Below are 27,451 nucleotides of genomic sequence, written 5' to 3' on the forward strand. Positions count from 1 at the left end.
AACTCCAGAGAAAAATTTCGCACCAGATTAGTCACCATATTTACAAAGCTTTAATATGATCTTTTGAATTTTATTTTTATCTTTATAAAGAAAAAATCAGATATGCTACTTTTTTTACTCCATCATCATAATGCAATTAAAGATCTGTTCATACCTATCCAGCACGACCCGTATCCTGCAGGTGTCCTGCAAGTGCGGATAGTATTCTTTGGTACATTATATGGATGTATTCATACTCCATTCGCGCATGCGCATTTACGCATTCATGCGCGTCCATATAGAATGTACTAAAGAATACTGTCCGTACTTGCAGGATACTTGCAGGATTCGGGTCGTGCTGGATAGGTATGAACAGACCTTAATACGGGTCTACCTCACGGGCCCGAATGTGAAACGCCCGAAAACGCAAATATCGGAAGGCAAAGATCGAAAATCGAAAGATCTTAAGTCGAAAGATAAAAAAAAGGGTGCATGGTAAACGGTATATACTCACGTACATACTCACTTAATTTGGGCGAGCAGGATACAACAGGAACAAGAGGAACAGGCTTTTCCTCCCGTATTCTGCGCGCGCACATTAATACGGGAGGAAAAGCCTGTTCCTCTTGTTCTTGTTGTATCCTGCTCGCGCAAATTAAGTGAGTATGTACCGTTTACCATGCACCCTCTTTTTTTTGATCTTTCGACTTTAGATCTTTCGATTTTCGATCTTTGCCTTCCGATATTTGCGTTTTTGGGCGTTTCACATTCGGGCTCGTGACGGAGACCGAATTAATACATATAGTGTCGTATGAGTGTTCATTCTATTGAGTCATTGGATTGTTACATCTCAAATAATATAAGTTAATTATGTTAATATACATATTTATGTAACGACATCCTCTTATATTCTTTCTGGTTTCTCTTCTGTACAACAAGTTGTTATTGATGAGTCTCTGAATTTTTATTCCTTTAATTTGGGAAATTCCTTTTAGGCTGAAAACTTAAATTAGGAGCTATCATTGAAAAAAGGAAAAATGGTAATTAAAGGAATTTTTACAAAATTAAAAGACTCTTATAGGACGTTAAATAAATAAATAATAATAGTAATCGACGCAACGATACAAAATTACGAAATCTCATTGATGCAAAAATATACTTTTAATATAGAAATTGTGAACGAAATTTCAAAAATTATATATTTAAACGTGAACGACATTAATGACAATGTTACACCTATTCAATTGGGCCCATGCAAGAAGTTGTTAAATGACTGAAGATAAAAAACATGATGTCTTATAGAAATATAATTTTTAATAAAAAAAAAAGAACAAAATTAACATGTAGTTTGTGGATACAGATTGTAATTGTAATTGAAATTGTAGTTAACTATGATAATATTTGAGAATTATACTTAATTTAAAACAATGATAATCTGACGTGTTTAATTTTATTTCATACATTTATTATATACCTAAACTTATTACAGTGGTTTAGGTATATAATAAATCATGATTCTAATTAAAAAATATTAATTATTATTATTGTCTTACATATGTATATTTGAAAATTAGCATTATCATTTAAAATTTTATATATCTAATACACTTTTTATATGTTGATCTAAAAAACACAATATATAATGTATATCAACTATCTTGACTACTGGTAGGGAAAGAGGGGAATTAATGCACTAATAATAAAAACATCAATAATCCGAATTATTAATTTTTATTTTGTATTATTTATGAATAAATAATACACGTCAAATGTGTATTATTTATTCATAAAATCAATGATTTTTTAATGTCTTTAAGAATCTTTTCCTTAAAAATTTTCTCATATTAGCCCGAATTTCCCTAATAGCTACATATGATACCGTTTTATTCAAATCCTTATTGATTGGTTTATTCCAATAAATTGTTAACAGAACTCTGTGACTAATTAAAATTTATAATTTTATCTTACTTGTATATCAAATTATTTTTTTATCAAGGTTTTTAAAAAAGATAACTATGTTAACTCTGTTTCATCGATATAATATTAAAGGTATGTATATACATAGTATAATTCATTCTTTTTAAACATGCTTTACTTAAAAATATGTAAAAGGAATTACATAGTGATGGATCAATGCGAGGATAATCAGTAAACTGGATGATCCACACCCAGAAAACTGTATACTGTACTCATATGTACGGGTCTACTCTATTTCACTGACTTGAAATTTCTCGACCCTGGTTTTCTCGACTTTTTTCGTTTATATCGTCGTTGAGTTTGTACACACATATACAGTATATTATATGTAGGCATTTAACTATGTAAACATATTTGATATAAACATTAAATATTAAAAAATATATTAGGCATTGATTTTTAAACGTTTTTTCAAACATTTTTGTATAAAATATACAAACTCCTGTTCAAGCAGACGAAAAATCGGAAAAACGAGTGTCGATAAATTTCAAGCCAGCGGAAGAGAGCGCACGTTGTTTGTGTTAGTCAATCTGTATTTGTCAGTTATGTTATGTTTTCACTGATGAAGTACATACTTTCATTAACTCGCTGCTGAGAATGAATGAATTTATTATTTACTGGTCACTATCAGTGAGAATGTAAAAGTGTTAAATCGGAAACTAATGGAATGTGAGGAAACGTAAGAATGTTATGTTATGTTAGATGAATTGAAATGGTTGGACATTAGAAATAGTCTTAAATTAAGCACTTTAAAATTTATATATAAGCTAGATAAGAATCTATTAACCAAATATTTTAATAATCATGTAGTTAGGAATAGACATATACATAATTATAAAACGAGAAATAGGAATAAATTAATTATAGGTAGAGTTAAGAAAGCTAAAACTGCAGGAGGTGTTTTTCACAGAGGTGTTCAAATGTATAATTCCTGAAAGCATTAGAAGTGCTAATAACATTGATGCTTTCTTGAAGGGTGTTAATGGATACTTTTGTGGAAGATGATTTATAATTTTAGTTGTTATTTTGTGTTATATGCATTAGCAGTTTGCTATATAAATAAATAAATAAATTGCAGCGCATTGTTGATTCGTTAAGTTATACAATAGTCTCTAGTCACAAACCACAATTTTTAATTACATATACATATTTATGAGTAAAATAATTTAACTTCTTTTTTCAGAGAGTGAAAATATAGCTTCACACTAAATACAGATTGACTTTCATATATGATTTTTTTGCCGGTATTTGTTTATATTCAAATAAATGATGTTGAATTTGAATGTTTCTGTCTGACCTCGTAAATTAGAAACTGTATTATCTACCAATTCTTTAATCTGATCGTTTACCAGAAGTACTTGGAAGTACCAGGCTCATAAAACTGCCGGCTGAAATAAAAATATAAAAAACAAATTGACACAAAAATATTTTAAATATGTAATATGTAAAAATAACAGATATTAAGTCGTACCAAACATTATGCTAGCAATGAAGAGAAAGGGTGTGAAACATCCAGTATTCAACAAAACTGGAAATGTTAGACCTCCAATAACTGTACCCATTCTACCCATCATCAAAAAAGTAGCTATAGCCATTACTCTGATTTTAAAAAAATATTTATTTATTAAAATTTCGTATATTTCATAAAGTATCTTTTTAGTTTGATAAAAAAAATGTTTACCTTGTCGAAGTGGAAAATAAATCAACAGCTATTGCCGATAAGAGAGTAGCAATAAAACTAGAGATGGAAACAAAGATGGTGAAGATTGTGACTACTTCTACGTAACTGGTAGACCAGTACAAAGCAAGTGCACAACTTCCACTCGAAACTAAACCCAAAGCTGTTAATTTTCTTTTTCCGAAAGCATCAATTAAAAATCCACCAATACAATACATACTGAGAGTTCCTAGACCTATTATTATACTGTTAGTGTAGGTGCTATCTGCTGGGTTCAGCTAAATAGTGTAAATTAAAAAATACCTAATAACAATGATTAATTTAGATTTAAAAATGTGTATAAATTTTGTCGAATAAACTTACAGCAATGCAATCGGAAACGATTTCACCAATTTCAGTGGATATTACGGTTTTGTTGGAAACATGAGTTGAAATGATTTGGCACAAAGATGCTGTTTCAGTATGTTTAGAACTGTAGTCTTCAATTATTGCAGCAATTTGAGGGAACCACAAACGAAGCGTGTTCGATCTATATGTAAATTAATGTTATTGATAGATTTCATAAATATTTTATCAACTATACTATTAAAACAAAATTATTAAAATACCCCAGCATATTCCCTGCGTTAAGAAAACACACAAGAAAAAGATTATAGACAGCCGGGGGAAGACAAAGTGGTTTTAGTTGACGGAAACCACCTTGAATTGCTGCCCAACCACGTGGAGCTTCCTCGCCCTTTGACATAGAAGTTTCCAGACATTTTATCTTAAATATATGTTAGTTTTTTAATGTTATTATTTTTGTTATGATATAATATAATTTAGATCGGTGTTCAAAAATGTCATTAATTTTTACTGGATAAGATTCAGGATTTTTCCCAGTATTTAAAGCATATATCTTTCTGAAAACTTTTAATGCCTCTTCATTTCTTCCTCGTGACATCAAAAACTTGGGACTCTCTGGTAGCATAGCCATAGCTAATCCGCTGGCCAATGGTGGTATAGAAAACAACGCCAAAAATATGTGCCAAGAATGTAGTTCTGCCAAATCGTATATCAATTTATAATGTAGAAATTTTGTAGAAAATATAATAGCATAAAAAATAGTATCTAAATACTACATAACATTATATGTAATACTTGCCATATGTGCTGAATAATACAATATTCCAATCATTGGGAATTACACCCCATGCAATCAGGGGCAAAATAATATTGCCAAAAGCACAATATGCATTGACATAAACTAAGACTTTTGACCTAATGGTAGATGAATGCAACTCAGATATGTATGAAACCATCACAGCAAAAGGCCCATTAAATCTGTAATTAATATATTACAATTATGAATAAATATTAAAACCAAATTCAAAACAGTATGTATTCAACATTACATAAAACCAGCCAAGAATTTAAAAAACAGTAGCATCCAGTATGTTTGGCTGAAAGAAGCAATTAACTCACATATGGCAAGGGCTAAAAATCCCCAAACCATAATTTTTTTTCGACCTAATGTATCCGAAAGATAGCCCCAAAGCATTGCAGACGTTAGCATACCTAAAATCAATACATTAATAATTGGGATGGGTCAAAACATATGTTAATTATGCCGGTACAATGTACAATTAGATTATTACTTTCCCGATGACATTATGTTATTATTAATACTCACCACTGTATGGAATACTGTTCAATGTGCCCATGTCTGTCATGGACATTTTGAGATCACATTCTGCACTTGTCATAATGTAGGACAACATACATGTAACATAAACGGCTGTCATGTATCCGGGTAAAGCACACAGCAACAATAGAATGTTGAACTTCCCAAAACCGCACGTCAATATTGCTTCTTCAAAATCTGCTGCATTTTTATTGTCTTTTTGTATTCCTTCAATTTATAACATTGCCGTTGTTTTAGGTTGATGATACATATGTATAATAGAATGGTCATATACATACATATGTACATAAAAGAAGAAGAAAATGTGAATTAGAAATAGGAATTACATAGCTATATTTTTTATTCAATTATCATTGTTTTGAAATGAGTAATATGATTAATAAATTAAAATGAAATTACTAACCTGATTCAGTATCTTTCGATGTACTTTCCAATTCAGGTGCAGTTGTGGAAAATGTCATGTGATTAGAATCTATTTTGTTTGTGTTTTTTTCAACATTAGAATCCATTTCTTCCACCATTTTTAAGGTATAAAAATAAATTGTGAATTTAAACTAGTATAGTAATTAATACTTTTACAAAAATTGAAAAATGGAAATGGATAATTTTAACACTTCAAAAGTAAAATAATAATTGAAAAACTAATAAAAATCTTGTAAAAAAGTAGTTTCCCGTTAAAAATTATGACAAAAATAAATTATTTTCAAATATGATTTTCGGTACGCACATCATGGATAATTTTTGATGGTATTATGAAATTTTTATACCAAAATAGTTCTCTTTATACTTTAATATTTGGTAAACAATTGATAAAAATGTAATGCGAAATGATACCGGTAGCACCAGGTTTTGTTATTTTTCATTTCGTCAAATTTTAAAGATAATTTGAAAACAAAGTTCATTAAAAAATTATACTATGTCAAAGTTATTTGTTATGTTAAACATTAATTTTAAATTACAAAAAAAAGTTTTTATGACATGATCTTAGTCAAATATCGAATATGCTTATGAACTGTAACATCATTTTATTATGTATATGTATGTACATACTATCAGTTAAAATTATTTTTATATTCCATTTTGAAACTTAATTTATTTAATACAGTCACTAGTAAGAATTGACTAAATTAAGGCTACTTCAAAGTAATAAAAATGAGGGATTTCAAATTGTTTGATAAAAAAAATTACGTCACTTTTTCAGTTTTTGCTGCTCTGCGACAAAAAGCTTAGATTGGAATATTTTCCAATTAAATTGAATTAAATTATTTTGAGAAAGCACAGGTGAGCACCGGATAAAATTTGAGACACCTGGTGATTGACGGCTTATTCTACTCTGTTTGATTCTCGTGATGCTAGGGGTTGCCCGCAGGTCTCTTTTTAAGAGAACATATTCTCTTTTTTAACACAATTCTTTTATTCTCTATTTTTTTTTATATTATACCCAAAATGTCCTCTTTTTCAATTTTGACAATAATTTCACGCAGTCCCTACTATATTTTCTCTCACAAGATATGACGTGAGTGGAGAGGTTTTTGCAATACCTGGCCAAAATGCCAATGTAGAAATAATATTTTCCATGATCAGCGGACAGTGTACTAAAGAAAGAAATAAGTAGAAAATTTCCATTGTCGGTATTTTAAGTGTAGAAAATAATAAATTTTTGCACCGCATTAGCAGTGTAGATATATATGTATATGATAACAGAGATGATGAAATTGAGAGTGAGATTGAAGATGATTAAATTCAACAATTAATTTTTAAGCGCAATTTTCATGTTCCTAATTACATACATATGTATGTATGTTCCGGTTATTATGAAAGTGGAATAAGTCATATATTATTTCGTCTGAGATAATTGGACTTGTGTGTAAATTTGTTTTAAAAATTATTTTGATTATACATAAAATTACATTATGATTCTCAGCCTTATAGATATAATCTTTCCTGTATTGGTGGAATTTTATTATTACCTTGTAAAATAATGGTATTTTTGGTACCTTAAATGACTTATTTCACTTTAATAATATCCGGCACAACTATTAAGAAAATTGTAAAAAATAAACATTTTTTTATGAAATGTTCTCTTTTTTTGTCCATGACACTTGGCAACCCTACGTGATGCCCATTTTTTTTTTCTTTGGTCTCACTTTCATGTAAACTTAAAAATACATTATTATCCACATATATGCCAGTGTAAACAGACCATAAGAGCCGTTTGCGAAACATATCGAAGTCACCAAATTTCCGGCAAACTTTCAATCCCGAATTATATTACATTACTCTAATAATTTTCTTTTGAATTTAATTATTGGTTTATAAAGTATTTAACTATGAATTTTTATTATATATTAATATTAATAATGGTAGAAAAACATTGTGACGTCCCGCTCACTGATTACAATGAACAACAAAAAATCACGTTTTTTTACTTACCGGAGTGGAGACTAATCAAACTTTACTAAGTTTGACCCACTGAGCTTTCAATTGGGACCCCTAGTCAAAATCTCAAAGTTGTAATTTCTCATGAAAAGAATATTTTATAAGTAATAACAAGAGTTAGATTAAAATTATATTTTATTTAATTTACTAACAGTAATAATATGTGGTTATTAAATATAATTCGTAGGTCATTTTAGGGAAATTGGCTTAAATGTTGGCAGTCATTTTCTATACTTGACACATTTACTACAGAAAATAAAGAGTACTCTTCATAAAAATTAAATTTATGCAACTGTAGAGAAGCTAAGCTAAAAGTTTTTAATTGTTTTCAATAAACTTGTATTTTAGAAATATCCCATGGAATATTAGTTCATAACAAATATACTTATTTATGTCAAACAATTACTGAATTATATAAATTAATTTGTGTTGTTTATTTTTTATCACATCCAGTATGGTTCACATAATTACATTCTACATATGTTAATAATATGGCAATAACTTTAAACTTAAGAATTCAAAACTTATTTCTAATACAAATAGAGAGCATAAATTTACAACACATAATAAATAAGCAAATTAGAAGTTGTAATATCAAACTATAAAATTAAGTCAGTGTACTTTTTTCGTTTCATGTAAAATTATAAAATAATAATCACAATAAAATAAACTCAGACACAAATACATACATATACAATTAGAAAATCTATACATCTTGAACTATAATTTATACAAAAAAATCATTATTGGGGTAAGTCGATTGTTAAAAATATGACACAAAATAATGCAGTAAAAAAAATTATCACTCGACACAAAATTCAAAGTGTTTTGTTAACGCACATTATCGTTCTTTATATGCACAAATGCATACAGAGAAGCTGGTCTACCTCTCCTTTCAGCCTCTCCGCCTCTCGTTTTTTGGTAATGCCAGACAAAACAACCCACTAGCTGTAATACAATATATTAAAAATTAGAGAGTGACGTAGCATACATGTAAGTCAGACAATACAATTATATCTTTACTTACTTATAAGCAACGCACCAAAGGTATAAATTGGAATAACACAGTTCATATCTATCAAGGCGCCAAATATCACATTGCCAACAATAGCACCAATTCTACCACATGTCACAGTTAAAGACATAGCTGTTGCACTAAAAGAATTATATATTTCAAAGTATTGATACTTCAAATTTATGTCAATGCTATCTATTTAATAATTACGTATATCAGAAAAAATAACATTACCCTAAATGCGGTGGAAATATTTCTACAATTACACAAAAGAGAACAGCTTCTGTGCAACTTATGATGCCTTCAAATATACAAGACAAAATGAGGTTCTGATTTGAGCTGTGAACCCAATTCAGTCCCACGGCTGCGCATCCAGATGTCATCAACATGAACACTGAAAACATAAAATTATTATTTTCATGCAACAAATAAATCTGAGATTATAAATAGATTCGTATTGAAATTGTTCACCACCTAGTAGAAATTTCTTGCCTAATTTGTTGATGGTTAAGCCAACAGTAATCGACGTCGGCAAGCAACTCACTCCTACAATTAATGTATGAAGAAAAACTTCAGAATTAACAGGAGAATTGCATTTATCGACAGCATTCTAAACAAAAACAAAAAATTATGCCATAAATTGAACTTTTTTTGACATTTTCATGAAATGAGCAATTCCATGAATTGGGTGTAATATACATATGCAAGTATAAAGAAACATTCATTTTCACGAATACAATTCCAATATACACGTATTTGTTTATTATATACATATGTATATTAAAAATCTGCTCAATAGATTTTTTACATCCATCTTCGAGATGCATAAACAGTGTACATATAAATACAACAACTCAAATAATATATAAGTTCAATTGACAATTAAATATTATTACTATATACTAATATTTAGATGTTTTACCTCTCCTTCCATGGTAACTATCGATGTGACTTCGCAAACACCAGCAGATTTTCCAGGATGCATTAAGGAAAAGTGGCCGAATCTTTCGAACAAATCGGGAAACCACATCATAAGCGTATAATAACTGAAATAATAGAAATTTTTATTCCAATCCGACTACATACAAGTTCATCGCTACTATCGACTCGATTTGGTCATTAAATAAATGTTGAACCTGAACATTAATCCGAAATCGACAAAACAAGTCAAAATAATGAATTTTAAATATGGCGGTGAAAATAAGGTTTTGCTGAGTTCGACCACCGAAGACAATTTGAGACAAAGTCGCGATATAATAGTAGACTTATTAACAATAGAGCTATCGTTGTTAATTTCCACAGTATCATTTCCAGTTGTGGACAGGTGCACCGAAGGACTTCCAGGTTCACTGTTGCTTCTACTCAACGATGTCACCTAAAAAAAAGAAACATATATTTATTTTAAATAGCTATAATATATATGTATTTTAACATACATACGTATATACATGAAGTCTAAAAAATGTTTATTACCATGAATGTATTATGAGTTTTATTGGCTGTGTGCATGCCTTTGATAACATCGAGGGCGCTTTCTTTCCGGCCTGCGGTTAAAAGAAAACGTGGAGCTTCCGGTAGAAAGGCCAAAGCTGCAGCAGCTAACAATGGCGGAGCTGCACATAAACCAACGAAAGCCCTCCAAGGTGCTACAGGAGCACTTTCCTTTCCAAACCACCACCATGGAGACGGTATAACACCCCAAGCCAAACCTGTACATAAAAACTACAATATTGAAGATCGAGATAGTGGTGTCATTCAATTTCTGTGACGTGTGTATGTGACCAACCTATGATCTACATATGTATATATTTGAGGAAATTAGTATCAAAAATAAAATTCGTTAAGCCTTTGAATGCTGACCAACGCCGATTGGCGTTTTGCCGACAAGTCCATGAGCCTGAAATGTATTTGAGCATGTACAAAGTAAACAAGAATACTTTAAGTCCGGGTAGCATTGAAAAACCAGTCAAATTAAAAATTTGAAAAAAATTTACGTCGTGTCGATAAGAATTTCAGTCACCTATAATAAGTTTCAGTTTCGATTCTGAGTTCGAATCAGTCAAAATCTCGAGTTTTTACTACATACATAGATAAAGTAAAAATGCATTGAACATGGGCCGTGTAAGTAATGCAATTGTTTTGTCTACGTTTATAATGACTCGTTTACACCAGAATTTCTGAATTTATAACCATAGCAGAATTTCCCGGTGGAAATCCCTAACTGCTGTGTATTATTAGATTGTGGCTTGGCATTTAGATTGTGAGCATTACATTTTAACAACAATGAAGAAGATGGAACTAATTTTGCAAAAATACTTTCATTAATAGACTTCTTTTGTTTATTTTATATTGTTGCAAGATATATTAGAGAGTCTAAAAACACACCTTTACAAAACTCGAAATCCTCGGCGGTACTTATCTATGTTAGTGATCCAGGGTTTGTTTGGATTAGCTAAAATTTTATACCTGATTTCTAAATAATTCTAATTGGAAATGTGGGCAAAACTTTCAGCGTGGTGGGCTTTCAACAGAAATGACATCAGCACTCAAAGGGTTAATAAGTACACATATAGGCTTAATGATGACAAGGGTTAATGATGTACACATACATCAATAAAAATAGAATTAATTAATTAATTAAATAAATTTTCAATAGATGGCGCTAAATTTTCAGAGACCAATTTGCTTAGAGGAAATATTGGTAGCAAACAGTATTTATAGAAGTTTTTTGTTGATCTGTTATTATGTTCGTATTATATTCGTACGTTTTGTTGGCAGTGTTTTAACTGTGACGTACATATGTTGAATCGAAACGACTATTATAGTACGGTAAACGTTATCTTACACAGACAAACAGAATAGCGATATTATATACATATATGATTATGTATATATGTATGTATATTAAGAAAAATGCTATCAAGTGATGCGCAGCTATATTTAATATAGTAAATGTATCAATTTAAAGATAAATTTCAAAAATTTCAGGATAGAGTTATGAGATGTATTTTAGATGTAAGTAAGTAAATATACTAATCTAGGTTATACATGCATATGTTGCATGAATTGAAATAGATGAATGTTAGTAATAATAGTATATGTTGGTTTTTTTTTTATAATAAAATTTTTTTATAAATAAATATATAATAAAATTTTATTAAAGGAATATATATATATATATATATATATATATATATATATATATATAAATAATAATAAATATATAGTATAAATAGTAATAAATCTGAAATTTAAATAATTTCATTTGAAATTTAAATAATTTCATTTGAAATTTAAATAATTTCATTTGAAATTTAAATAATTTCATTTGAAATTTAAATAATTTCAACTGATTCATAGTAACCTTTAAACAAAACCTCTCTAATTTGATTAAAATATTTAGTATTTAAGTTATATGTACATATGTAAATTTTATTATTTATAGGATTATACATAATTAGTTCCGAAATTACATTAGCCTGTAAGCTATCTAATTAATTAAATAAATAATAAATAAATGAATGGTATATGTACCTGGTAATAGAATTGTTCCCATTGTCCAGAACACTTCCAATCTACAAAGCATAACATCTCTATGTTTGATGCTTAAAAAATCGCCAAAGTACGGAAACACGAGACTAGTGGCGCCAATAACGCCAAAGCCGTTGAAAAACCTGCGGAATCACAGAGATAACTACACAAAAATATATGCCAGTTATAAGGTATGTTAATGTATTGTGCTGGACTAAGGGAATGAATTGGGCTGAAAACGTAGACAATTACCTGCATGCTAAGAAAATCGGAAAAGTGGTAGCAAGAGAAGAAGCTATAGCGGCGGCAGCATCCAGCAATAGGGCACATAAAATAGCTGCACGTCTACCTCGTGAATCTGCTAACGAGCCCCATAAATAAGAGCCGGTAACCATTCCTATAATAAAACATTACAGATGCAATAGTCACTGATCACTATTTTTTATTATTATTTGTATTACTAGCTGAACCCGGCATGCGTTGCAATGCCACAATAACGCGTGCAATTCCCGTTCCCGTTCTCGTTCCCGTTCCCGTTCCCGTTTCCGTTCCACAGACATTCAATTTTATATATAGGTATAGATATATTTGGTACATTCGAGTGCGATGTAGGCGTGGCGCGATTATTGTCACACTCGCGGCGTGATGCGTTTAAGGCGGGATAGTTTTACTTTCGCGTCAGTAAAATTGTAGTTACGAATATTATTATTAAGAGGTTTTTTCCCGTTTTTTTTTCACAGTAATCTTCCCAGAAATGCATACAACAAATCCTGGAAGTTCCATCGTAATCGGTTCAGCGGCTTACGAGCCTATTCGAGACACACAGACATTCATTTATATATAGATATGTACATAAATCATTTTGTATGAATCAGTGTTTTCCAATTTTACAACAAACTCTTAGATATTATTATTTTATTGGCGTTACCAAAAATTTTTAAAAAATAATTAGGAAATAGAAACAGGGGAGAGATTACTGTGTAACCGTTCCATAATATAACATAAATATGTACCTACATATACACAATTCCGAAAAATAACTTAAATGCAAAAGATATTTAAAAGTTTTATGCGACAGAATGAAATGTAAACTTTTAGAAGGAAATCAGCTAATTTTGTACAAAACCTTATGTAGTCTGATTCCTGAGCTATTTCTTTGTTGTACATATTATTGAGAAATTATTGAATAATATTTTAACCATAGCGATGAAAGGATTTATTATACATTCAAGATTTCATTTGATTCTGGAAAAAATAAAAAATAAATTGTAAACTTTACATATGTAGACATAAAAAAAAATGATTTCATTACATTTTTGTCAAATAGAAAAAAAATATTTTGTCTATTGGAAAACACTGGTATACAACTAATAACTAGAAATAATTCAGACGAAGGAATTTTTTAAAGATATCAATTTCTCGCATTATCACTCTAATTGATAAAGCCTGACAAAATGATTCATCGCACCTATGTTTTGTATTATACTTAATACATACATATATAATATTGCACAATATTTACACGTCACATAAATGATGTGATTGCGATCAATAGATATTATAAAAAAAGACAGATTATAAGTTTATCAGCAAATATAAGACTTCAAACGTATTTTTGTTGCAAATTTAAATCATTAATCAGTCGATAAAATAATTCTATGCATAAATGTATAATATTTAAAAGTCCATAATATCATATTTGAAACAAGATTATTGCATTTAGACTGATACTACTGATACACATTTTATAAAAGATTATTTGTTAGTATGCAATGGCGTGTTGATTAATAATAATAATGAATCTCGAACCCCATAATTTTTTAAATATTCATTGAAATGTTATTCATGAATGTTGAATTGAATGTTTTTACTCCTAAATTTTTAATAAGCTATTCAAAATTCCAATCACATTTTAAAAACCATGATTCGTATTTTAATCTACATATAACAATAGACGGGATATATGTATGTATAGATTCATCGATGTTATCTATTAATTCAACATTTTCACAGTTTATCTATGTTATCTTCCTATTTTACAATACACATTCATTAATACCAATACATCCTTTCAATTGAGTGATACAATATTTTTGATGAACAATATTGATAAAATAGAATAGGTCAAAATCAAATAATAAATTTAAAATAACTTCTTTGACATCAAATACCAGACAAAACAAAGTTAAAAAAAAAACACAAAGAGTCCCATTTGTTAATGTTTAAAACCTAATATTAATCATATAAAATCGTCACATAAAACTGAAAGTGTGCAAATGAGTACGGTCGGTAAAGTGTTCATTGTCCCAATCCAAAATTGAGAGAAAGAGAGCCTCTTTGTCCCAATCCACCGTTTTCCCCCCTACTACTGAGAAAGAGGCTCTCTAGACTCAGACCTAGGGCTCGAAATGGACGGGAACGCATGGGAGCGCCGTTCCCTTTCGTGAAATCCAAAAACGTAGCGCTGCCTATCGTGAAAAATCCAAAATTTCTGTACCCTTTCGTAAGTTTTGAAAAAAATTGGAATTCAATAATTATCGCTGAAAATAATATGCCAATATTGTAATAATGAATTGTTAACTGCAAAAAAATGATTTGCATTTAAATTCCGCCAAAAACATCTATCTGTAGCCGAAAACTATTTAAACTATTTTTTTTTGTGTTTAAGAGGTTTCAGAGGGAAAAATCGCCTCTTTTTTACACCCACGAAAAGAGTCCAACGTGCTTATTTAACGGTTGATTTTAAAAAAAATACGCGCACAGATGCATAGAAAATATCTTTTTCATACCGATGATGACATTTTTTTAAAAATTGGTCCAGTTTGCAGTCCAGTCCAGTCCAAAAATTGCAGAATACGAAACCTCGATTTTGTCGATTTAAAATACGTATTATCTGGTCGAAGCGCAACTGTCGCATTCACTCAATATATATATTGATATATATTGTCGCATTCACTCAATATATATATATATACATATATCGAAGAAAGGAACGGCAACAAAATTAAGGCTTCGGATTTACAGCCCTCTTAACAAACAAAATAGCAGATTCCAAATTCTATTCAATTCGAGGGTTTCATGATGCCATTTACTTATATATGTCGGCTTTGAGCAAAAAGTTTCAGCTTTGTGGTCACGATCAGATCATGGATGGAACTCAGATTGGAAAAATTGTCTTCACGCCAGGGGCGATGGCGCCGCCGGATTCTGGTATACATATAATTTCGTACGAGACTTATTATATATATATATATTTGTTTGTTCGTGACAGTCAATTTAATAAAAAAAATGAAAATTAAAATAAATGTATATAAAATAAAACTATTCAAATAAATTGAATAAAATGTTTACTATTAGATTAGTCATGTTTAAGCGGTTTATTTGACAAATACCGAGCGAAGCCGTGTAATACAGCTAGTATTTAATAAATAACAATGAAATACGTATGTATTTACCAATTAAGGGAGTGGCATTTAGTTTTCCTTTATCGCTGGAAGTTAGATTAAAATCACACTCGGCAGAAGGTAAAACGAAACTCAAGGTGGTTGTCGACATGGCGCACGTGGCATAAATAATTCCGCAAACGCAAAGTAGTCTTGCCTGATAACGTCCATAGCCTGAAACACGACCCAGAAGTGAAACTACCGCAATGGAAAATTGCGACGTTTCAAATGATTAGATAATTTTTACCTGCATGCTGAATGGCCGTTTCAAAGTCGGCTCTCTCGAACTTGTCATGGTCTGCCAACAAACAAAAATAGTCGTCAATGAACGCGGACTTGCACTTGTGCAATTCATTTACTTCATTTGACGTGCACTAATGCAGTCAAGTTCGACGTTGACTTTAAAGTGTTCAGTACACACATACGTATATACAATATATGTTAATCACTGAACATTCTATATTCGAATAAAATAATGTGGCTCAAAAATCCTATTTTCAATATACATATAATACATATGCATAAATAAACTTCCTAGACAATTTTTGTTCTAAAAAAAGACTCGTTTTAGATGATATTATAATCAATTATATAATATCGAAAGAGACTCTGTATGTATGTTTGTTTGGTTCGTAGAATCCGTGACGTTCAATTGAATAAATATTCAAATAAATTTAATCAAATGTTTACTATTAGATTAGTCATGTTTAAGCGGTTTATATTACAAATACCGAGCGAAGCCGGGTAAAATCACTAATGAATAATAAATTAACTGTTATAAAATAAAAATTCTAAAATGATTATTTATTAATAATAATCACATTTGGTTTTAGAAAAAGTATCTCGGAGAGAAATTAATGACATAAATTTCCATCAGAGCAATGTTAGTAATATATAATAAATTATTTCCTGAAAAAAAAATGCAAAAAACAAATCATATACATATACACATGTATGTATGTACATATGTACACATCTATATTTAATCTATTATATTTGTATGTACTAAATAAATAATTCTACATATGTAAGAAATAAATTTGAGGATAAAACGTGTGGTATCTTAAAAATTTGGCACAAAATCGATATTGATACGAAAAAAAATCATTTTGGTCAAATATGCATTACATATTTAGCAGACTCACCCATTTCTTCTTTTATTCACGGTTGTTACTTGTTACCACTAAAAATATGACATATAAACTAAAATATTTAAATTGTTCAATCACCAGGGTGTATTTATTTATCGTTTTTCATAGCTTTTGTTTCAGATATATTACGTTACACACTCGGGAAATTTTCTCATTGATACGCTAGAATGCATATCGTTGAAGCGTTTACCAGATATTGATCAATAAATATAGTTTATTGTCAAATTATATTTGACCGACACGAAGGTAGCACAAACTTTAATATAAACCGATTAAAATGAATACTATACACAATGCCACTTTCGGATTATATTTTAAAAGTATGAAGATGCTCGCTGGTCAGCCATTGAACTATTTCTGATCGGCTAGATCAGCATTTGGCATTGTCCTTGAATTATTGACACAGTTTTCTTTCAGACAGGATAGTATACACGATTCAAAGGTGGCACGTACATATACATATATGTATGTAGTTAAATTAAACATAACATATTTAGGATTCGTCTGGACACAGAGAAATGTAGTATTAATAGAAGTGGCTTTAGGTGTTATTTTGTTGTCAAGTGACATTCTGTCCACGGACAGATCTAAATAATTTTAGCATCAGTCGTATTTGACGCTTGGTGCTCGACGTATGTCCGATAAAAGCTTCTCTGTTTGTTTATATTACTCGCAAGATGGGCAAGCATCGGTAAAAATTGCACAATACATTCAAAAACCCACAATAAACAACATGGGATACATTTTTATAAGTAAATTGATCCGATTGTATTCCGTGCGATGTAGCCTATTTATAGAGACGTACCGCGTAAAATTGACAACAATTATTTATTCGTAAGGGCCCCTCTATTCTTATTACATCTCTCTGTCTGGACACGTAGGAATTAATTACTTTGGATAATTCAAGTATCTATATTCTAAATAAGGATTAACACTTTGGAATACATCCCAAATAGGTTCGGTGATTACTAGTCAAATGTGAACCGGTCACAGGACAACTGGTCGCTCTAGATCGGTCACACGTGATCACCCGTCACACTAAAACTGGTCACGAGAAAACTGGTCACACCCTAAAATCGGTCAACCAGTTTTCTCGTGACCGATTTTAGGGTGTGACCAGTTTTCTCGTGAACAGTTTTAGGGTGTGACCAGTTTTAGTGTGACGGGTGATCACGTGTGACCGATCTAGAGCGACCTGTTGTCCTGTGACTGGTTCACATATGACTAGTAGTCCATTTACCCCCAAATCTTATGATATTTGAAATATTTTTACATGAAAACTAAAACAAAATGTATTTTAATTTGAATTAAATTACATTTTACATAAGTACATACATTAATTACAAAAAAAAATATATTTATATTATTCAAAATAACAAAAATGGAGACGCCAATGCGCTATTAATTTGGCAATGTGTCAACGCATAGCGATTGTATGCACTTGGAAATTAGCCACCTTCCCCCTGTCTCATATTATCAAACAATCAACAACATCAAACAATAACATTATTTTTGGATTGACAACATTCAAGTGGGAATCGGAGTGCTGTACTCTATTCTAAATATGAAAACAGATGACATAATAATAATGCAGTTGTGTATGGGTTCTTTATAATTTTACATTATTTTATAATTATAATATAAGATATTTACCATTTGTCCTTGAGCTCCGAACGCCTCCGGTTGAGGTAAGTTAAACATCTAAAATAAAATTGTAATTTTTAAATTATTTTTTTAAACATACCCACACAACCACACCTAAGAATTTGGATTAAAATATATATATTTAAAAAATTGGTGTACATATACATATACATACGTAATATAAAAGAATAGTTACTACTTTTAATAAATATCATTGCAGTAAAAATATTGTTTTTACTAGCCTCTTCTTACTTCGCTTTCGATTTTTTAATTATATATTTTAAATTAAGATAAAGTTGCCACAATCTATCTATGTTTAGTAAAATATTAACACGTTTCAACATTATTACAACATTATGATTATATATTTTTAGATTCTTTCAGTTTTTAATTTTTTCTACAGAACATTATATAAAATTATTGTTAACATGTCTGTGATGCGATCGATCTGTGTAATTTTACATAAAATATTCCAGGCAAATTTTCACCGTGAACATATGCCGATATGGCAACGTTCTCGAGTAAAGCCTTCGTCCTGATTCTCCTGACGGCACTTACTTCAAGAGCGACAGGCTTTGTTCGTTTTCAACGGTCTGTTTTAAAGCAAGAAACTACCCCAGCAACTGTAGTAAAACACATCGATTCAATTACAGGCAACAATAACTATTACGATTATATTAGAAACTCATATGCATGAATATGAACGCTGATAGTAGTTTTATACAATATGTATACTACTGAAAACAAACTTATTTAATTAAATAAAAGAATTTGATTCTAGAAGATAAATCAATTTTGCATTCAGACAAAGTCACCGATGCAACAGATGTTCATTGTGAAAATGGGAAAGACGGTGAAAAATGCAATAAGTGTCCAGGGTTAGCACAATGCGTGGCCCCAGTTCAATGTCCAGCATTAGTGCGCCCAGGGGCGGATACCTTATCTTGTCACTTATATGGAGGTCGGAAAGGCGTCTGTTGCTCTACTGGACAAAATCATGCAAGTGTGTAATCACATTCAATTAAATTTACAATCTCTAAATATGCAAAAGCTAGATATATACTATATATGTATGTATATTTCAATTAATTTCAGGTCACGATGAGTTGAAAGCTCGCTCATCTTTAAAAATTGAAGAAAAAACCTTGCAAGAAGCTTTAAAAAAATCAAAATTAAGATTAGCCAGACTAATCGAAAAGGAAAACGAAATCATGTCAAACAAGAAACACAGAACGGTCGTGACTAGAGGGCAACCAACTTTTGGACATTATCAAGTAAATCGATGCGGTGCAAACGATCGACAAGCGCCAGACAGACTGAACCACAGATTAACGACACGTGTACCTTATGCGTGCGCACTGCTCACACTTACACTAAGCTAAATCTACCCGAAGTCCCGACATACCTACCCTGTATACGTTCTGTGCTTCTGATACTTAGGTTCCGAATTTTGCCTTATTAAACTCGCCAGAAAGATCCATCTCAATTTTAATACGTAATTACCATTTTAATAATTGCATCTGTGCACATCGAAAGGTTACTCTTCATCTGATGTGCAATCTATCATTCGTGAAGTTGAGAATTGCGTTTAAAGCAGCCATCCAGTTAATCTGTGGTTAAGTCTGTCTGGCGCCTGTCGATCGTTTGCACCAAACCCCAAGTAAATACCTATTAACCCTTTGAATGCTTACCAACGCCGATCGGCTTTGTATTTTGAGCATGTACAAAGTAATCAAGAATCCTACCCGCTAAGCCTTTCCAGGTACCATTGAAAAAAAAATGTATTGAACATGGGTCGTGTAATCCGTGTTATTCATTTGTCCACGTTTATAAAGACTGATTTACACTGGAATTTCTGAATTTATAACCATAGCAGAATTTCCCAATTTATAACTGCTTAGTATTTTAGATTGTGGTTTGGCATTTAGATTGTGAGCATTACATTTTAACAACAACGAAGATGGAACTAGTTTTGGAAAAATACATTAATTAATAGACTTCTTTTGTTTATTTTATGTTGTTGCAAGATATATTAGAGAGTCTAAACACACCTTTACAAAACTCGAAATCCTCGGTGGTAGTTATCAAGGTTTTGTTTGGATTAGCTTCAATTTTTATACCTGCTTTCCATTGGATGTCTAAATAATTCTATTTGGAAATGGTGGCAAAATTTTCAGTGTGGTGGGTTTTCAACAGAAAGACGTCAGCACTCAAAGGGTTGAATTGAATGATTTTTTTTTCATGTATGAAATTATTTATTTGATGCAATAACTTTTCAGTCAGTACGAAGTGTCAACACAACAAAATCCACCGAAGTTAGCATGAATGCTTTCCATAATTTATTTGCAATGCAGGCGTTAAAAGAAAGGCAGTCAATATCAGATGAAGAGATATCTCTGGGATTGGGACATGTAGTACTAGAAGGTAATTGTCAAAATATTTTATATGTCGAGAGCTCGAAATGGTTTAATGGTTTATATCATCTATTTAAAATCATTTTCGTTTATATGTAGATTCGCCGTGTCCACCACAGCCAAAATGCAAAAATGTGCACAGCAAGTACCGCACCGTAGACGGCACCTGTAATAACGTGTTGCATCCCACTTGGGGTGCAGTCAGAACTGCTACTGAACGATTGCTACCACCGCATTATAGCGATGGTAACAAAATAATAGACATTTTACACTTAAAGGTCTGTTCATACCTAGTCGGCACGAACCGACTTCAGCAGGTGTCCGGCCGTACGAAAAGTATTCTTTGGTACATTTTGTATGGGTATGTTCATTTTAACCGTCACGTTTACGCCACGCCAGGCTTACAGCAGTAATGTATAAGTAAGCCGATTTTGCCTTGCACTCGGCCAAAGTGCTGTAAACGTGGTGTGACCGCGGCGTGTGGGTAGATATGAATAGAAATGAAATAAAATGACATATTTGAAACGGAGTCGTGCAGTGCTGAAAACGTGCAGTGCTGTTATGTGTGAACAGACCTTAAATAGACAAATTTATGAAGTGAAGTGCAATTGAAGCTAATGTTTATTAACTATTTCAGGAATATGGGCGCCTAGGAAATCAACTTTGGATAAAAATTTGCAATTGAAATCGGCCAGGCACATATCTAGCAATTTACTTCCAGACAGACACCGTCCCCACTCTCATGCCACTTTGTGGACCATGCAATTCGGTCAGTTCATATCGCATGACATCGCTTCTAGTGTCACGTTGACATTCTGTAAGTGTTTTGAAAAATTATGAATATTCAATTTTTTCACAATTGGTAAAATGAACTCTTGTATTTGATTAGAAACATGTTTTGTTCACCTTCAGCTAACGGTAGTGCAATTTCATGTTGCACAGAAGACGGTTCATCCCTTCTACCACCAGAAATGAACCATTTTGCCTGCCTGCCCATTGAAATCCATTTTGATGAGTTTTATACCCAGTTTCATCAAGGATGTATGAATTTCGTCAGGAGCACTTTAGCGCCTAATCACGATTGTTCATTGGGATACGCAAAACAGGTGTGGCAAATTGTTTATTTTCAACTATTTCTATACGATCTAAAAAACTTTATTAATCATTCATTCGCCACCACTGGGATGTTCATTCGCCTTAATTAAATTTTAACTCATACCGATGGTATGAGTTCTATAAATTTTAACTCATACTAAGGTTTAAAATATAATTCAAAATTAAAAGCATAAATGTTTCCATTTGAAGGATTCTACTGATTCGTTGAGAACAGGGCATATGAACAAATTTGTACACACAGGCGGTCGAAAGAAATGAGAGTCGAAAAAATTATATTCCTTAAAAAATACGAAACAACACATCGTAATTTTTAAAATGCATTTCGGTTGTCTTGTTGTACACTTGTGGATTACTGTTGCAAGTTACAACTTGTAACACACCCGAATTATAATTCGGGGAAATAACGGGATAGCAGGAATAGCTTCGATCCGCATAGAGCTAGGTCTTTTATGCTCTATTGTCTTTGTGAATGCCAGTTGTATTTTTCAAGGATGTTGAGTATTGGTTGGTTATCGAAAGAACAATGTCCTAGATGTGGGATTGAGGGTAAAAATACTATATTTTCATGAATGAACTTGAAAACGTTCAGTCTCTCTTGTCGTCTGGTCCTGTTCAAAACTAAACATTTTGGTTTTCTAGCTAATTTTTATTGTGATTAAAATTTCAACACTATATTTCTCACACAATATTTATCACAAGGTAATATTTATCACTTCATTTTTTCTAATATGATTTATACAAATGCTGCCGATAAAAGGCTGGTTGAGGGGTACATACATAGTATGGGTGACCGTCACCGCACCGAATGTTAAAAAGTCGAAAATGTTCGTTTACCATGCATACATATGAAAAACGGTTAGTATATGTATATGCATATCAGTGGCGTGCGGTCAAACTCTCTCTTCCCCCGTCGTACATCCTCACTTAATTTGTGCGACCAGGATACAGCAGGAACAAGAGGAACAGGCTTTTCCTCCCGAATCCCGCGCACATTAAACAAGGCTGTATGACAAAAAGAGAGATAATTTCACCGCATGCTACTCATATATATTATATATACATAGTACCGTTTACCATGCACCCTTTTTTTTTTGATCTTTCGCCTTAAAATCTTTCGATTTTCGATCTTTACCTTCCGATATTTGGTTTTTCGGGCTTTTCACTTTCGGTCCCGTGAGGTAGACCCACATAGTACATATGTATATATGTACATATCTGATCCTTACTCTTGCGGAGAACTAAAACTGCATACATATCTGATATTAAATCCTGACTTTCTCTACTAAGAATTAGAACTTAGTATTCTTAAAGACCATTTTAATTGTTTTGTAATCATTACTACTACTACTACTACTACTCAATAACTGTACTGGAAAACACTTTCTATACACTTATTGGAAATTGATTTTTGTTTTTGAATTTACATAGATGAACGGTGTGACCCACACGCTAGATCTATCTCAAGTTTATGGCTCTGATGCCGAGACCTTGGGCCCGTTGCGCGAGTGGTTCGGTGGTCGCATGAAGATGTTTCATGATTTCGGTAGAGATCTATTGCCACTCAGCGACGACAAAAACGATTGCATTACCATGGAACAAGGTTCAGCATGTTTCAAATCAGGCGACGGACACGCTAACCAAATGGTATCACTAGTGGCAGTGCACATGATTTTCACCAGGGAACACAACAGGGTGGCTGGCATCTTGAGTTCTATGAATCCACATTGGACGGAGGAGCTGGTATTCTTAGAGGCTAGGAAAATAGTCGTCGCTGAATTCCAACATATTATCTACAATGAGTGGTTACCTCTTATCATAGGTGTTTAAATTTATGAATATCATCCTAAATTGTATGCACAAAAACATAATTTATAAAAAAATAATTTTCCCCATAAAAAATGAAAAATTTCAATTTTAAAAAATCGGCTTAATAACAATTGGATTATTTTTAAGATTAGAGCTGATACCACTAGATAAATTTCAGAATTATTCATTGGATTAACACTTTTGATTGAACAAACTTGATTGAATTTAAATGAGGGTCGTTTTCCGAAAAAATATGCCAATATTATTGATAAATATTATTTTTTGTCAATTCATATTTTAAATGTAGGAATATTAGTATATGCCAAATAATCACATGAAATTACATAGGTGGGATTACAATTATTTTTCTATTAATTCCCAATAAAATACTTGTAATGAATTTATTTTCCTAAAATGTTGTAATTTTGATACGAACTTCGTAAAACTATTCAACATTTATAGATATATTATATGTACAATAGTATAATTATTCATTAGTATAATTATATACAGTTTAATTAAATATATGTATATTTTATACGTATATTGTAGATATTTTTTCTATTGCCAGCTACTGCTTAGTATAATAAATTTGCTTTAATGTTATATTACCCAAAAATATAATCACAAAGTTGGTGATGTCAAAAGTTTCATGTATTGGTGTTGGTTCCGCTATACATAATCAAATACAACTTGTGATTCGAAATAATATTTAATAATCCTTTATTCGTGATTACATTTTTCAGGCGAGGAGACCATGAAAGAGTTCAGTCTGACGCCAAAGCCCCACAATGAGTATTCGTTCTCTTACGATCAATTTGTCAATCCAAGTTTAACAGCAGAATTTGGCGTAGCCGCTTTTAGATTTGGCCATTCTAATGTTGACGGTCATATCAAGTAAGAACTAAATAGTACTATAATATGATTTAAGTACATACTAAAAAATATATATATTATACACAAGCGTATTTGTTACCAAATTAATAAACAGAATACCCACGTTTTCCGGAGTGGATGAAATCGTTGCAATCTCTGAGCTGATGTTTCATCCAGCGAGAATGAGGATAAAACAATTCTTCGATAGACTGCTCAACGCTCTGACGTCACAGCCGATGCAGGAAACTGATCCATCCATTTCAAAAATGGTAACAAACATGTCATCATTGAGCATATTTCTATCAAATTAGATGATTTTGTGAAATAAATTCGTACATAACCATGTTGCAGTTGACAAAATACTTGTTCAGAGGTGGACAACCTTTCGGTATGGATTTAGCATCCTTGAACATTCAACGCGGTAGAGATCACGGACTTCGAAGTTACAACGATTACAGACAGCTCGTCGGATTGCCTAAAATTCAAAATATTCAAGAATTTGGACCCAAAGTATGGTTAATTTGATTTTTATATACCTATAAGTTAAGTCTCTAAATGACACAAGAATACATATGTATATTACAAACATATTGTCTAACATATAATCGCATGCAACGTAATTATTATAATCCATATATGTATATTAAAACGATAATTTAGGTTGCTGAACATCTGAGTAATACTTACGCTCACGTAGATGATATTGATCTCTGGATTGGGGGTCTCATGGAGACACCAGAAGTTGGAGCACTGGTCGGTCACACTTTCAAAGAGATCATAGCGGATCAATTCTCCAGATTTAAACGTGGTGATAGATACTTTTACGAGCATAGTCCTGCAACCAATCCTGGCCACTTTACTCCAGGTATATACAAGTATTGGACATATGTATAGTACATACAAACAGTGGCGGACTGGCCATACAAGCGAACATGCCCGATGGCACGTGGGCCCCACTATCTCTTATTCTCTCATATAAATATGGGCCCTCAGTAAAATTAAATAACTTTTTAACTATTTAACGTGTGTAAAAATTTATAGGATATTGCACTTTGGGACCTAAAGTTTAGGTATTTCAACAAAACAAATTTCTTACGATATACAAAAACAACTAATACCTGCTTTAACAGCCCAAGGATCGGTTAACTTTTTTTATTAGTCTCGAAATGTAAGTTTCAACATTTGCGTGGGCCCTTTTGCCGGGCCTATTTTCAACGTCAATACTATGTATATAACAATACCTATGTAACAACTACCTACTGAAATAAAAATGGTAACAAAACAAATAAAAAAAAATAATATAAACTGAATTGCTTAAAACAATTTTGATAGGACGATTCATCATCAACCAGCGATTTAAATTTACTTCATACTTTCAAAATAACATTTGCTTATACTTCGACGATATATGTAGTAAGATTTAAATACACAATTTTAAACAGTTTCCGAATATAAAATCTATTCCTAATATAGACACATCCATGTAAATAGAAATACAGGATAGGGGCCCCCTCCCCAAAAATTAATTGAAAATATTATGCATTTTTTTCAGGGACGTAATTTGGGGGGGGGCATAGGGGGTAACTAATAAAATAATCGCTAAAGTGAAAGTGAAAAGACAGTCGGTAGAAATTAAGTTGATAAATTGATAGTTTTTTAGTGACTCAGTTTGATGATCGATTTTTTTTGACCATGTGAAGATTTTTGGAAAAAAATTTTCGCCTGCGGCGCTTTTTTCACTTTTTACATAATATTTTTTTATAATTATTTTTTCAAAAATAATCTTATTTTTTTCATATTTTATTAGTCAATAAGGTGTATGCAAAGAATATTTTCCATTTTTATTCCGATATAAAAAGATTTTTTGAAAAAAAGTTCAATTTGAGCAATCTTTGCCTGCCCAAGAAAAAGCTGAAATGGCGTCCCTGATTCTTTTATGATGCATTCTAATTACCTAGGAAAAGAGTTAAAACGAAATATACAATGTAATTTATGGATCTATTTTGCTTCTGCCATTTTTCTTTTACCTACATTTGTTTATTCCCATTTTTGGAAAAAAAAAATTTTCCCTTGATTTTTAGCGTGATGAAAAGAAGAAAATTTTATTATATGGGGGGGGGGGAGACAAATTTTTTTAACCCTGGGGGGGCCCCTTTGACTCCTGGCATGCACTGATTTCAGTCCCAGTCCGCCACTGCATACAAATATGTAGATATTAGATATATGTATGTACATAGGTGTGAAAAGTAGTATGTAGAATTTTAGTGTATTTGATCGATATACGATATATAAGTAATGGTTTTTTTTCAGAACAATTGTCAGAAATTAAGAAAGTCACCATGTCCAGGTTGATATGTGACAATAGTGATCATATAGAGTTGTTGACGCAAGCACCAAACGCTTTTATAAGACCAGATGTACCCGGAAATGAACCAATTGAATGTCACAGCTCAGTAATACCATTTGTCGATTTGATGCCATGGAAAGAATTTTAAAATTAGCAAATTTCTCGAGTATAATTTTATTATATGATTGTATTAATTTGTTGTTCATAAATTTTGTATATATTATAATACAGTATTTTAATTGTACATGTACGTGTATTTTTGATAAAAAATAATAAAAAAAGATAATTAGAAAGGAAGTTTTTAATAGTTTGGTTAAATATGATACATTTTATATATTTTACATAACACTA

The 27,451-nt window shown here is 31.4% G+C and overlaps 3 protein-coding genes across 3 annotated transcripts; 1 reads left to right on the plus strand and 2 right to left on the minus strand.

The window, feature by feature from the left end:
- Positions 1-1,277: 1,277 nt before the first annotated feature.
- Positions 1,278-6,072, minus strand: LOC143912499 (synaptic vesicle glycoprotein 2B-like). The gene is made up of 10 exons (XM_077431770.1): positions 5,722-6,072; positions 5,307-5,525; positions 5,029-5,191; positions 4,779-4,957; positions 4,491-4,675; positions 4,243-4,400; positions 3,998-4,163; positions 3,638-3,912; positions 3,428-3,555; positions 1,278-3,344 (listed from the first exon to the last, which is right to left on the minus strand). Exons 1-10 carry the CDS (start codon positions 5,837-5,839, stop codon positions 3,289-3,291), a joined length of 1,647 nt encoding a protein of 548 aa, XP_077287896.1. The 5' UTR covers positions 5,840-6,072; the 3' UTR covers positions 1,278-3,288.
- A 1,805-nt stretch (positions 6,073-7,877) lies between these two features.
- On the minus strand, positions 7,878-17,019 carry LOC143912501 (synaptic vesicle glycoprotein 2A-like). Its single transcript, XM_077431772.1, has 12 exons — positions 16,892-17,019; positions 15,994-16,044; positions 15,759-15,920; positions 12,556-12,700; positions 12,307-12,446; positions 10,246-10,481; positions 9,909-10,147; positions 9,695-9,818; positions 9,247-9,382; positions 9,007-9,166; positions 8,785-8,912; positions 7,878-8,705 (listed from the first exon to the last, which is right to left on the minus strand). The coding sequence occupies exons 1-12, from the start codon at positions 16,893-16,895 to the stop codon at positions 8,653-8,655; spliced, it is 1,578 nt and encodes a 525-aa protein (XP_077287898.1). The 5' UTR covers positions 16,896-17,019; the 3' UTR covers positions 7,878-8,652.
- Positions 17,020-19,298: 2,279 nt separating this feature from the next.
- Positions 19,299-27,370, plus strand: Pxt (chorion peroxidase). The gene is made up of 12 exons (XM_077432781.1): positions 19,299-19,544; positions 19,637-19,815; positions 20,821-20,965; positions 21,055-21,201; positions 21,593-21,772; positions 21,868-22,061; positions 23,500-23,890; positions 24,624-24,774; positions 24,869-25,022; positions 25,105-25,263; positions 25,414-25,618; positions 27,064-27,370. The coding sequence occupies exons 2-12, from the start codon at positions 19,753-19,755 to the stop codon at positions 27,246-27,248; spliced, it is 1,974 nt and encodes a 657-aa protein (XP_077288907.1). The 5' UTR covers positions 19,299-19,544; positions 19,637-19,752; the 3' UTR covers positions 27,249-27,370.
- Positions 27,371-27,451: the final 81 nt, after the last annotated feature.

This window comes from Arctopsyche grandis, chromosome 6 (genome assembly GCF_051622035.1).
Source record: "Arctopsyche grandis isolate Sample6627 chromosome 6, ASM5162203v2, whole genome shotgun sequence".
Lineage (NCBI taxonomy): Eukaryota > Metazoa > Arthropoda > Insecta > Trichoptera > Hydropsychidae > Arctopsyche > Arctopsyche grandis.

Excerpts from the sequence above, each read along its gene's own strand:
- LOC143912499 (XM_077431770.1), bottom strand. The coding sequence starts at position 5,839 with ATGGTGGAAGAAATGGATTCTAATGTTGAAAAAAACACAAACAAAATA. Across the intron at positions 5,192-5,306 it reads GAACAGTATTCCATACAGTG|GTATGCTAACGTCTGCAATG; the intron begins GTGAGTATTAAT and ends TATTGATTTTAG. Across the intron at positions 3,345-3,427 it reads CATTGCTAGCATAATGTTTG|CCGGCAGTTTTATGAGCCTG; the intron begins GTACGACTTAAT and ends TTTTTATTTCAG.
- LOC143912501 (XM_077431772.1), bottom strand. Across the intron at positions 15,921-15,993 it reads AACGGCCATTCAGCATGCAG|GCTATGGACGTTATCAGGCA; the intron begins GTAAAAATTATC and ends GTCGTGTTTCAG. Across the intron at positions 9,819-9,908 it reads GATTTCGGATTAATGTTCAG|TTATTATACGCTTATGATGT; the intron begins GTTCAACATTTA and ends CTATTATTTCAG.
- Pxt (XM_077432781.1), top strand. The coding sequence starts at position 19,753 with ATGTCAAACAAGAAACACAGAACGGTCGTGACTAGAGGGCAACCAACT. Across the intron at positions 21,773-21,867 it reads TAGTGTCACGTTGACATTCT|CTAACGGTAGTGCAATTTCA; the intron begins GTAAGTGTTTTG and ends GTTCACCTTCAG. Across the intron at positions 22,062-23,499 it reads CATTGGGATACGCAAAACAG|ATGAACGGTGTGACCCACAC; the intron begins GTGTGGCAAATT and ends GAATTTACATAG.